Here is a 13,559-nt window from a genome sequence, read left to right as displayed (position 1 = left end):
GCCCGGGAGTCAGTGACCACGCCCGCTCCCCCCCCCCCCCCCCCCATCCCCCGAAATTTCGGGGGGGGGGGGGGGGGGAAAGGGAATCCCTCCCCCCCCCCCCCCCCCCCGAGCCCCTTCGCCCCCCCCCCCCCCCCCCCCCCCTGTGGACGCCACTGCCTCTGCGCCCTTCTACAGTGCCCTCTCCCTCTCCATTTGCCTCCCTCTCCGCTTGCCGCTCTTTCCCTTCTTCCCTCCCTGGTTACGTGACACACCAATTTATTTTCCCCATAATTTATAAAAAAACGTAGGTTAACTTTTGAAATGACTTTTTAATGTCTTTAAAACAATTGGAACAATCTATTCTAAATACTGCATTTCATGAATTATAGAACTATGAAGATACAAACATTGGTTGCAGCCTTGCTCTTTAAAGGCAGGTGAGCAAAGGTCTAACACTGTGTTAATGTCCCGCAAAGGAGACAACTGCCATGGCCCCTCGATCCCCTCTCCCACTCGTCTTGTGCAAAGAAAAACACTTTCTCTGCCCTGAACTTTGGACAGTATGACAGAAATTAAAGTGGCCTCCAATTTTGTATTGATCCAATGCATTTTTCTTTTCACTTTTTTCCTACGGGTGCATTCGATATACTTATAAAGTAGCCACTCAATAATAGAACTTTATATAGGTTTGCATATAATATTCATTTCACAATCGTGAAGTTGCATAAGCATTGTGTGCCAGTTAGCAATGGCGTCCTGTCTTCAGGCAGCACGTTTAGCTTTGAAGATGCTTAGTCCCATAAAAAAAAGTATTAATCTTATTTCTTCTTTGAAGATTCTAAAACACCGGGTGCACCGATAGAAGAGTTCTGCATGGTTTTTAAGCATTCACACAAAGTTCTCCAAGGAGGTTATAAGTACTAGGAGGGGGCACGTTGCAATATTGGTGAAGGCTAGTCATAAAAAGTTTAAACGATGTTGTGGCCAACGTGACCGTAGATCTCTCTCGCAATTGGTGCGCGTGACACGTCACGTGTGAGATGGATGGTTGATTGTAGAAGGATTCCTTGCAGGCTTGCGCGCGCTCCGTCCGGTAGGTTTTATCAGATCGAAGGCTAGCTACGGTCATGTGATGTGGTCACGTTGGCCTGATAAGTGAGGAGAATAAGGAGGGAAATGAGAAAGAGGCGAGGCGTCAAGGGAGCATGGCTTGTGGAGGCTACGCGGCTGACGTCATGCCCTCTCCTACCCTTCTATCCTCCTTGAAGTTCTCACATAACAGAATCTAACAAAGCGCAGCTGTATCAGTTGTATGCCCTGAACATACTAAACCTTCTAGTAGAAGTTTTTTCTCAGAGCTCAATATTTCTTCTTCCAGAGGTGCGGAGTACAACTCTGGCGATATCCAAGCCTTCACTATGACTTCCTCTGGATTACATTTCCGTATCAGAAAACTTCAAAAACTGCAAAGTACACTGTCCTCTGCGCTGATCAGATGAGGGTCATCCCATGCCCAATGTCCCAGGCAGTGATACCGATCATCGGCGATTTCTTCGAAAAAAATCGTAGTTATTTGATCGGTTCTAAATAAACTTCAGTCATTATTTTTCTTGAAAAAAATGTTTTGATCATGTAAATGTTCTCTGAAGTATCTGCAGTGAAGCCGGATATAAGTAAAAGTAAAAAAATCTGAAAAATCCAAGTGATTAAAATGGGATAGCTCCATTATATTTAAATACCCTGCCGAGATTGCTCTTTCATCCGATGCCAGTTTCTTATGCAAGTTCTTTGCGTTGGTTTTGATGGAGTAAACGAACACAAAACGAGACATGCTGAGCATTTAGAACAGAAAGCACTCTTGACCTTGAAGATATTTAAAAAAAACTCATCTGGGCTGGACTGTTGCTATAACTTACGTTTAAAATTATTTGAGAATGACAAAGCAAGCAGCTTTCTCAAAAATAAATAACAAAGTTGCCCAAACCCGAGTTTTGCTGAAGATTCAGCCCCAAATTAAGCATCAACACACTCCTGATAGAAATATGTACAAGGGATCATTAGGTACATCAGCTTCTTAGCTTGCAAACCAAGCAAATTTTGAGTAGATTTTGTGTTAAGTGAGAAAATATTTTTTTCAAGTACTGGAGAGCTAGGTCTTTGAGGTACTGTACTGTCTTCACACTGCACACACGCACGCACTCTGGTAATTCGAGACATGCTGCACACTCTGTGTTACTACAACTTACACAACAGCGTTGTTCAAAGTACCTGTGGCACATGGCCTAAACCCGACGTGCTTGGGCCCCGAATGCATGCGACATGTCTCAAATTTCCCAGTCAGTGAAAGAACAGTACAGCACCACAAAAACCGGATACACCGGTGCTCAAATTCCAAAATATTTTTCACTTACAATAAAATTTACTGATGCAATTTCCATAGTTACAAGTCAGATACTGACATTCCTAATGAGCTCTCCCACACTTCCTATTTTTTATCACGAGGGCCTTGATGTTCGAGTCTGAATCTTCAACAAAAATCAGTTTTGGGAACTGATATTTATTTTTGGGAAACCTGCTTGCTTTATCCTTTTCAAATAATTTTAAATGCAAACAATAGCATTCCAACAGTCCAGCCCAGATAAGTTTTTAAAACATCTTCAAGGTCAATATTAATCCCACTTTGTGCCCAGCAAAACCAATACAAAAAAAAGTTGTGTAATACTATCAAACTCTGATATCACGTGAAAGAACAATTACATTAGCATATTTATGAATAATTAAGCTATCCTATTTAATATTTTTTTTTTAGATTTGTAACTTATACCTAGTTCCTCTTCACTACAGAAATTTCAGAGCACTCATGTGACCAAAAGATTTTTCTAGAAAAATAGTTTGGCTATTTTATTTAGAACTTAGCAAGTATCTACGATTTTGTTCGAAAAAATTGGCAATGGTCAGTGTTCCTGTCTGGAATGTTTGGCATATAATGACCCAAGAGCTTTCAGTTTCGTTATCACAAGGTTCTAGGTCTTTTGCTCTTCAAGTTTCACGATTTCACTCGGGTAGGGCACCTTTGTCACAAAATCCTTACCCCGAAGGGTTGGAAATTAAGTTTTTTTCAGCAAATTCTAGGAGCACTCAGAGGTGAAGTTGCCGGTGTTTCTGCCACATTGTGGAACCATGCACTAAACATGCTAAAGCTTTCAGTAACACAGAATGCCACTGTCTTTTCTTAGAGTTCAAGATTTCTTCTTTTAGACAGAAGTACCTTACAATATCCTGATGCAGTTATTCTTTCATCTGAATTATTTTCTGCATGACTAAACTTGAGAAAACTCCAAAAGTACTTTCCACTCTGCAGTGATCATGTAGAGCTTGTGGTATTCCTTTCACAAGGTCCTGCATTTTTTGCACTTCACTCCTCAATTTCATCCAGGTTGGACACCTTTCCCACAAAATCCTCAACACCAAGGGTTGAATATGCAGTTTTTCCAGCCATGCTTAGTGCACCAGGAGCCCTCGGAGGTGAAGCTGCAGATGTCTGTGGCACATTGTGGAAGCATGCACCAAACATTCTAAAGTTTCCAGTAACACAAGTTGCCACTGTCATTTCAGTTCAAGATTTCTTCTTCCAGACAGGGGTGGCATACAACTCTGGCAATATCCTGACTGCAGTTATTCTTTCCTCCGGATTATCTTCTGCATGATAAAACTTCAAAAGTTCCTCAAGTGCTTTATCCTCTGCATTGATAATGTGAAGAGCTTTTGGTTTCACTTTCACAAGGTTTTGCACCTTTTGTTCTTCGAGCCTCACAATTTCACTCAAGTTGGGCACCTTTGCTACTGCAAAGTCCTCAGCACCAAGGGTTGGAAATGCAGCTTTTCCAGACATTGGCACTGTACCAGAAGCACTCGGAGATGAAGTTGTCTGTGAATGAGGCACATTACGGAACCATGGACAATTAGATGGAGGAGACGATGGCGTTGGTAGAAAGACATCCGGAGATTTTGCTGCCGTCATCTGCTTCCGCTGCTTCTGAGACAATTTTACCATAGGTCGCATGGTTTCACTATGCTTGGAGTCTTTTGGTGATTTTGTTTTATCTTCTTGCACTTCTCTAAGGCTTGGAAACTTTTGAGTTAAAGTTAGGGGTGATGAAACTGGTGAAGCTACAGGTGAAGCAGCAGTCACAGGTAATGTCGGTCGCTTCACCTGGACTGGTTCTGTACGAACCACCTTTTGCGGTACTAGAAGTGGAGTTTCTGGCAAGGTGTTTGGTTTTGAAGAAATTAAACACCCATTTGACTTCATCTCGTCCCTGGATCCTGCGGAAGACAAACTTAGTTCTTGCACCTTTATTGGGGGCGATACGATACTATTGGTTGCAGAGCTTTCAGATTCTCTTCGTATTGTATACTTTCGTCTACTCTTGTTTTTCAGCTCCAGGCTGGTATTGCCACTGAACTCCTCATGATCATAATAACTGCCACACTCTTGCTGGATATTTTCCATTTCATCTTTGCTAGGGTCACTCATGTAGGGAGTTATCATGCGTCTAGACATGGCAGGGATGATCTCTTTGTAGCACGAGGCAAGGGGCTGAACGGCATCATTACTCAAGGAATCCAGAGAAGACGTTTCTAGTGCAGCAGGCAGGTTTATGCACATGAAGTGCATGCAAAGTGTCTTCAGTTGGTCAGCATTGTAGACGTACGAGATTTCCAAAAGGTCAGCAACATTCTTCAGTGTCACCAAGTCTGCAAGAATTGCCTCGCACATCTGCTTTAGCCGTGTCATCAGAAGTTGGTCAGCGGACACAAGTACCTGGCACAGAAACTCCACATCCTTCGAGACCTTCAGTTTGGGAATGTCGTCAATGTAGAGAAACTCGAGGATGACCTCCAGGACCTTCGATGTAATCGGAAGGGTCAGTTTACTGCTCGAGAACTCAACCCAGCCAAGCGACAACATGCTGTTGAAGTACTCCAGCCTGGCAGTCAAGATGCAGCGATGGCAAGGAAAGTGAACATTGTCACTTGACACCAGTGTGACATCACAAAGGCTCTGAAATTTGTTCCTGAAAAATCTGAACTTGGGTAGCACTGGTACAGAAGCCAGAGATACATCATTCTTCTTGAATGTCGCTTTGTTCAGACATCCCAGAAGAGAGGTCACACCCAGTTTCTTGCATGCATCTTGAACTTCTTTCACAAATCCAGGCGTAACTCGGTTGTGCGAGCTATACTTGTTCGACAGTGTTACTATGAAGGGACCATCTCCACTTTCCAGAATGGTGCAGCTGTCGCTGTACATAAAGCAAAGTACTTCTTCAAATGCCTTTGGAGCCACATTGTCAATGTTAATAACTGCTCCTGCCTCCAATTCATTCTCTAATTTTTGAAAATACTCACTGCGCGACACCAAAATGTAACGGTGAAGAGGGTAAAAATTACCTCTCACCTTCACAGTAACATCATGCACAGCATCTGTGCTGTCAACAGACTTGAGCAGCTGTAACATGTTGCTCTGGAACTGTGATTGATCCACAGAGGGCTCATACAAGAGCCCAAGCCTCGGATGACTCTGAAGCACGGCAAAGCTTTCACCCCCAGAGCTGGCAAAGACACGCGTGGCTCTGTTAACAAAGTAAAGGCGCCTCAAGTTGACCTGTTCACAGTCTTTCCTGTCTAGAAACTTGACTAGACTGGAAGTTGCAGGAGCAGCAGTATTTGTCTTCTTAGACGGTGGACTTTCGGCAGCCTTCTTGGGCACATCTTTCTTTAGTACCAAAGAGCCGAGGTAGGCTTCTCCATTCTTCGTGACTAGAGCCACGTTTTTCAGATTCAAGCAAATGTCCACAATTGTGGGCTGGCACGAAGCATTGAAGAGGCAGCGTGTCAGCACCAGGTTAGAGGACTGCCACAAGTACACCTTGCCAGACTTGGTCAGCATCATAACCTTAAGGTCTTGCTTATCGCCTTCAGTAAGGGATACACCATTGCAATGGTCATCTAACTGCCCTCCAACAATGCTGAGTTGTTTTATCTCGAGCTGCTTCGAAGCAATCTTGCGGCACTTGTACTCCTGCGAGACGTAGATGTCGCCTTTGCTCGTGGCACAGACGATGGCTCCGTCCGAGCTCACAACATGGGTGAAATGAATGTCGGGATAATTCAGTGCAGATATCTGCCTCGGTGTGCTCTGTAGTCTGTCGCCTTTTGGGTGTCCCAGTTGGCCGGCGTTCAGGCCGAAGTTGTAGATGGCGTCCTTGGTATAGATCACCGTATGGTACCTTGCAGCGCACACTCCAAGGGCTTTCTTGTCCTTCAGAAATTTCATTGAGATGGCTCTCGGACACAAGACTTGAGGTGGCGGCGGCAGAAGTCCCAGCTGGTGATGCGTATTAAGTCCGCACGTCAGAACTTGACCGTCCTCCATGAGGAAGACTGTGTGGTCCTGGCCGGAAGCGACGTCTACACACTTTCCCAGGCCCATCTTTGCGAGGGATACAAGCTTCGTTACATTCAAGGTCGTCATCTCTGAGTTGAGCCCCAGCCGCCCTCCGAGACCATGTCCACAGACGAAAACCTCTCCTCCATTGCTCAAGAACACAGAGTGAAACTTCTGCATCTCAACTTTGTGAATGGAAACGCCATCACGCCGAAAGGCTTCCAGTATTTCCGGGTACTTGGGAGACTGTTCACTGGCCAATCCAAGGGTGAAGTTCTTGTTGGATCCCCACACGTAAACTTCGCTCGGGTCTGACGCAGAGTACTCGATGTAGGGCAGCCTGTCCCGAACGGCCAGATCTAGGGGAGTGCAACCATCAAAATCTGTCACGGTCAAGCTTGCTCCGTGCTGCAGTAGGAGTCTGGCACAGTGCAGCTGTCCGTAGAACACTGCCCGGTGGAGAGGAGTCCATCCGGACTCATGATCGCGAACGTCAACCTCTGCGTGGCACTGGTCGAGCAGCCATTGCACGAGTTCGGCCTTGCCGACGGAGGCGGCGACGTGCAGCGCAGTTCTGCCAAGTGCGTCGGAGACGGTCCAGAAGTTGTGACAAAGTTGTCGGCAGTACGTCTGGATCTCGGCGACGGTTCCCTTGGTGATAGCGGAAAGTACCAAATCTGCGTGCTGCGACGACTTGCACCAAGGCGTGCAGTCCGGCGCAAAGAATGCGGCGCCACTCATTGTCACCTCGGGCCTGCGACGGGGATCCTGCAGCAAGATGGGAATGCTCGAGGTCGGGTCACGAAAACGCCTCTCGCCTCACGGACCCCCCGACGCAAGCCGGAGCCATAATGTCGCTCAAAACCTGCCTACTCCATGTTGTAGGAATTCACGGGCGTTTGCTTGGCGAGCACGGCCGGCGCTGACCGAAGAGACGGCACTGGACCAGCGGGAACTGTGCGATGGGTACATGGTCGAAGTTCCGAACTGTTGTCAAGGGCAGATTTGCGAAAAATAATCAAGCAGCGCAACGGCGCAACGTCGCAACTCTTTGCTTAGCACGAAAATACCAAAAACAGCCGACGTCCAGTCCTTCAGGCTTCAAGCCAACACAGCCAGAGCTTTTTTTTGTTTTCTTTTTTTTAGCAAGCATCGCACGATCCTCTGCTGATTAAAAAAAAATAAGGTTCTAGAGGTCGCGCTCTATCAGTCGTTTTCAAATTTAGAACATTTATTTTAAATAATAGTCTTTCTAAAACGTTCAATAAAAATATAAAATTTAAGTTGATTGAATGTGTATTGTGTTAAGTTAAATTTAAAACACAACTTGCTTTATGACTTTTATAAGTCTCGCTTGGGGAACACAGGCCTAGTTGATAAGCGCGGACCATGACGTCACTTTTTCAGCAGCTGATGTTTGTAAACAAGATGGAGACATCTGTGCGAGTGTGCAGTTAGTCTTCCCTCGCGTTATTTAGGTTCTTAGATGCTTATTTAACCGTCAAAATTCAAAGCTTCTTTCGAACAAATGGCGGCAGAGCCGCACAGGAGGGGTGTCAAGCCCAGTGGGCTCGTGGTGCGCCCGCAAGCCGTGATCAAGTGAGTAGCTCCGAGAACAATACGCTCCACAAAAATACGCAGTTGCCATGCGCTGAAATTGATTCATAGTCGAGACTATTCCTGACAGCAGCTATCCTACGAAACGCTAGTTACGTTCGTACGCAGGAGTTTCTTTTTGAGCGACCGTTATAAGCTGCGGCCAGCCTTTTTGTGTCCGCAAGACGCTTTCAATGCCAGCTTGACTTTTCCATTGCATATGCAACACCCGATATCACTTAGCCCTAATGAGGTTTCATCGCGCAAACAACTGAAGTTTGCTTTTCGTTCGCTGTCTCTTAGTAACAGGTGGACGGAAATTGGTTTCTAGCGCGAACGTCACAGGTCGTAGTCCGATTGAGCAGATATCTCTGCGATGTTGACGTTCTGCGAGAGGCGTCTCGGCGCTAGAGCTAGCTGTCGTCCAACAAAAGACAACAAGCAAGGTCGCCGAGATGAGATCCCGCCTTCCGATCCCACACGTTTAAATACGGATACGCGAGCCTTGTTATCACTTCATCCTATTGTTTTTGTTACTTCTACCTTTTGTTTTCAACTTTTTATTATTTTAATTTATGAATATGTGAGGCGTTTATAGTAACCTCACAGACGCGCATTTGTGACTGTATTAACTCCTGAAACACTGCTTGATTTTTGTTCAGTCTTTTTTTTTTTTTTTTCTACTCTTTCACATAACAGATTGTGATGTTATGAACTGGTGATGTTTTAGCATCATGACTTGCTTTGAATGCTCTGTCTGTCTTTTTTCAGTGACAAATCTTATATGGATAGCGTTGTAGGATTCATCAATGACGTTGTACCACAGGTAAGTCTATTAGTCGTGCTTATTGTACAAAATTTTGGGTCACATTCATATCAATAGTATCAAACAATCACGGCGAGTATTCTCTGTAGAGAGAATACTTGTATTTTATATATATAAATATTCTTAAGAGAATTCAAAGTGTCGCATATAGAAAAATATTTTTGAGGTGTTTTTGCTTAGCACAGGCTTGGCACTAGTGCGCATGAATCTAGCGGTTGTCAGTGAATACATGGAAGGTTTTGTGTGATCCTTTAGGCTTTGTGTTAGCTGTAATTCATTTGCATCCATAGCCTCTGTTCATGGCCGACCGTAGGAATTCCTTATTGAATGTTCTGAGATAAAGTTGGATAGGGGCATGTCATGTACTATTGTGATCAGTATGAAATAAAACACGGTAGACTGTTGCTAACAGCTTCAAACCCTACTTGTTGCGACACACAGTGGCGGCTTTTGAAAACGAGGTGGAGAGAGTGGCGCAGTTCTATCAGCTGCAGGCACCCTCTTCTCCCTCCTCCCCCACTAGCAGCTTGCTTCTCACACGAGAGATTCGCCAACTAGTGACGACAATAACAGCTTGATACTACCGTGACTCAGAATGTGCTTGTTGACAGCAATAGCTATTCGTTTTTGTTTCATCCCTTAAAGCATGAAATGCTTTTGAACGCTACCCCCAATCTCAGTATTTTGTCCGTCTGTCCGTCCATGCATTTTCCGCTAAATTTAGCTGGAAAAGTGGCGTCACATGACCTATACACCTTAATTAAATTGGCGGCATGTGACCTAACGTCAACTTAGTTTCCCGCTAAGTTTAGCGGAAAAATTCTTATATTGTGGCCAAAACATCAATTCACTTCCCCCTCTAGATTTAGTGGGAGATTGGCATCGCATGACCTGTACACCGATTCTGTTACCCGCTAAATTTAGCGTGAAAATTTGTGTCTTGTGACCTAGACGGTAATCCAGTTTCCCCGCTAAATTTAGCGGGGGAAATCATCGCATGACCTGACGTTGCATGACCTATACAGCCATTCAGTTTCCCCGCAAAATTTAGCAGGAGAATATATGTCACGTATACACCAATTCTCTCCTCCTCCTCACCGATTCCCTATAATGCATTTCATGTATTCTAGGACTTTGAACGTGAAGGTTGCTGCCAATTTTAATTATTTTGTATTTTCTGCACGCATTCGTCGGACAAGGCAGTTATTGCCAAGAGTCGGGCACATTTGCTTTTTTTGTTGCTTTTCAAATTCTGCCAGGCCACGTGTGCCACAGCGTCGTTATCAAATGCTGCATGAGAAGCAAGCTGTCGGTGCAGTGCTCAGTGCGCATCTCTGACCGGTCTGTTTGGCGTCCCATTCCGCCTACGCTTTGAAAGCGGTCTCGAAGTGGCAGCAAATAACATCGCAAAAGCCGGGGTGTCACGTGGTCGCACGCCGTGATCCCGGCAATTGGTCGTAGAAATGCCGGCGAAAAGAAAGAGCAAATGTGAGTGCCGTCGCGGCGTCCCGGCTGCCGAAGCTTCCGTGGACCATCGAGCTGTAGAGCAGACGCCTCTTTCGCAGCGGAAGAGGCGTCTGCCACACCCACCACCGCTGTTATGACTTTGCCCGGATCGCGGCCGACGACGGCGCAACACTTCTGTGACGTCGTCGAGCAGAAACGGGGACCACTTTTTTTGGACGCGGGTAAACACACCACTCAGAGTCGCATTGACCGTGGTGGGAGGTGCCGGCAGCAGACAGTACAGGGTGGCTCTTTCCACTTTGTTTCCAAAAGCTGCCACCACGTGTCGCCACAAGTAGGATTTGACGTTACTTGCCACGCGGTCCCGTGCATCCCGTCGGGATGCTCGCGATGGTACTGACTGCAATCGACTCGTAAGACATGAAGTTCGTATTGTTGACAGTGTGGACTCGAGTGCGCCGACTTCAGTATGTGGCTTCACTAATACTGGAAACTTCTCCGAGACATGTTGGGCGTGGCACTGGACAAAGACGGTGGCACCTCTAGCGGACTCAAGTCTACGGAAGTAGAGGACGCAATGGAGAAGTGTAGGCTCCGTGACGCTGTCTAGCCTTTTGAGCCCCGTTTCGTTATCCCAGGAGCTGAAACAATTCGTTGAGATCTATGCATTTGCACTGCGGAATTTACTGGTCGAAACTGCAATGACGACCAAATTATACGGAGCATCTAGCAACCTGGAGACCCTGGAATTGTCGGGAATTTCGAATCATCTGGAAAAGTCGGGGTAACTTCCATAGAATTGGTTAAGTCAGGGAAAATGACCAGTGTCGGTGGCGCAGTGACCCCTAACAAAACAGGAGGGCGTGGCGTGGCGTGCGGTGGCATGTATGGCCTTTGTTCTGAGTGACAGTCGCTCAAGGCATCACTATGCAGCGTAAGCTGCTGCTCGACTTACCAGTTTAATGAGGAACAGCCCAAAAAGCCACTGCAACCCCATCCTCTGCATTTTCTGCTTTTGCAATGATTGGGGAATTTATTCAAAATAGTCGAGGAACACATTAAAAAGTCGGGGAATTTAAGGTACGCAATTTGGTAGACGTGCCGTTATAAATGGCATAAAAAGAGACATTCATCCATTCATTACGCAGGTTCAACGTCGTTGAAGAGATTATGCATGTTTGGTCAGCCTCTGAGAAGAAAAAGAAGGATAGTTGATTAACGTAGAAGTTTGGGCTAGTTGCTAGGTAGACATGATAAAAACAAAACTGCGCAAAGACAAGGGTGAAGTAGAAGAAACTACAGGACACAGCGCTGAAACAAGGACGAAGTAGAAGAAACCACAGGACAGCGCTGCGTCGTGTGGTTTCTTCTACTTCATCCTTGTCTTTGCACTGTTTTGTTTTTATTATGGGAAAGAAAGCTTTTAGCTATTCAGACTGTGTTAAAATCTCAATCATGATGTGCTGGGCACAATACTGTACTCTTGTCAAGATTTTTTATTTGAATGGGTGATCACAAAAAGATGCACAAACTACAAATTCATATTGTTGGAGCAGCAAGCGTGCCAGTTTCTCCAGTGGATATCATCATAGGCTAGCAGAATCCGACCAGTAGCAGACATGTCCACAAACACACAATTATACACACAGCCACAACAAGGCTTTGCAATGAAAAAAAGGATTATGCAAACATTTTATGTTTATTCTTTCTGTTTTTATTTAACTTCACCAACGTGCTCACGTCGAACTAAGTCACAAATATTGCAGCTGTTATTTTAAAGCAGCAGCTGAAAGCAGAAAAAAGATTTTAGGCCCACACCAAAACATGTTTGCAAACAGCAGAAATGTTGCAATATTCATACAAATAACATCAAGTGCTTAGGCATAGCATAAACGAACCAGGGGTGCGCTTTGTTTCAGCATAACTTGGCAGAGTGCAAATGCTTCGGACCTACGGCCCCTTGAGTCAATAATCGGAGCGATAAAGCAAAGCGCGTGACACCTCTCCGTAAGAGATGATTACTAAAACAATACATTGTCAAGTGCCTCCTTCCAACACTCTGATTGACTCGCTGGGGCCTTAGCTTTCATTGTTTGTCAAGGTTTGGAGAAACGAAGTATAAGCTCCAAAATGAAACAAAAAGAGTAGATATCACCAAAAGACTGAAACATTGCGATAACTACCCTCGTGTTAACGCAGGAAAGAGGAAAATAAACTGAAATGCAGGCGGAGGAATGGAGGCAGGTGCATGGCATCCGTTCTAAAACAACATGGAACGTTGAATTAGAAAGACTGAATCATTTATCGTGACTGTCCGTCATGTACATGCATTTGTCTTATAAAAAGAAATAGAAATGAAATTAGCCATGCTATAGTCAGTGGCAGGTTAAGAGCCCAGTAAATGCTTGGTCGGGGCGTGAACTTTTTGCCTTCGATAATACTTTGTCGCACGCACAGCCAAAGCTAGGTGAAAGGCAGCGAGCGCATGTTGGAGACAGAGCATTTTACTGGGTTCTTAACCTTTCACTGACTATACTAATATTGATTGGAATTTATGCTTTGTATTCAATGCCACTGAGACCCATCTTTATTCATGCATTGCACTCCCTTATTGCATGTTCCTGAGAACTGGCAACTTTTCTTTCTGGCATTTAAGCGAATCCATATGGTACATTTTCGGTAATGGCTTCAAGATTTTATATGCACAATCCCCGATAACATACTACGATAATGTAAATACCTTTTCTGCTGCCTTTAATTTCTTTAATTTACAACACTGTTGGCAGGAGTAGCCAGCTCACCTACTCGACAAGCCAGTTCTGAGAAAACCATTCATGAAAAACAGTAATCCTAAGAGCAGAAGTAAGATGGACTGATTGACTAAAACACTAGAGTTGAGTCCAAGCTAAGTTTTGAGATTTGTAGATACATACTACCTATTAAAAAACAAACAGCACAAAAATACATGAATGCTTTTCCTGCTTTTTGTAAACTGTGACATCAGAGCGCTTTCGTGTGGGGGGGAGAAGCAAAATTGCACTTAAAAGGCTGTACTACATTTTTCACAGAAAGAACACATCCTTCCCTCAGGGAATTGTAAATATTTCAAGTTTATAGGCGGAAAATAGTCGTGACAGGTGGTTTTCCATTAGTCACCTTGTATAGAGACGGGCAAAACCAATGTGTTGTAAAGACGTCATCTGCTAGCAAAGACTTCAGAAGGAGTGTTGCAATCAT

General features: G+C 44.8%; 2 protein-coding genes across 2 annotated transcripts in view; one reads left to right on the top strand and one right to left on the bottom strand.

Annotated features, from left to right (window-relative positions):
- Positions 1 to 291: 291 nt before the first annotated feature.
- Positions 292 to 7,578, bottom strand: LOC8027372 (inhibitor of Bruton tyrosine kinase). Its single transcript, XM_002407953.5, has one exon. It carries the CDS (start codon positions 7,172 to 7,174, stop codon positions 3,599 to 3,601), a length of 3,576 nt encoding a protein of 1,191 aa, XP_002407997.4. The 5' UTR covers positions 7,175 to 7,578; the 3' UTR covers positions 292 to 3,598.
- A 251-nt stretch (positions 7,579 to 7,829) lies between these two features.
- Positions 7,830 to 13,559, top strand: part of LOC115332893 (BCAS3 microtubule associated cell migration factor) — a 54,542-nt gene continuing 48,812 nt past the window's right edge. Inside the window, exons 1-2 of the mRNA XM_040220591.3 lie at positions 7,830 to 8,032; positions 8,801 to 8,855. Of these exons, the coding sequence (XP_040076525.2) occupies positions 7,962 to 8,032; positions 8,801 to 8,855 (126 nt within the window). The 5' untranslated portion in view covers positions 7,830 to 7,961. The remainder of the gene's footprint in view (positions 8,033 to 8,800; positions 8,856 to 13,559) is intronic.

This window comes from Ixodes scapularis, unplaced genomic scaffold (genome assembly GCF_016920785.2).
Source record: "Ixodes scapularis isolate PalLabHiFi unplaced genomic scaffold, ASM1692078v2 PGA_scaffold1__304_contigs__length_218370807, whole genome shotgun sequence".
Lineage (NCBI taxonomy): Eukaryota > Metazoa > Arthropoda > Arachnida > Ixodida > Ixodidae > Ixodes > Ixodes scapularis.
This window is presented reverse-complemented; position numbering and strand designations above follow the sequence as displayed.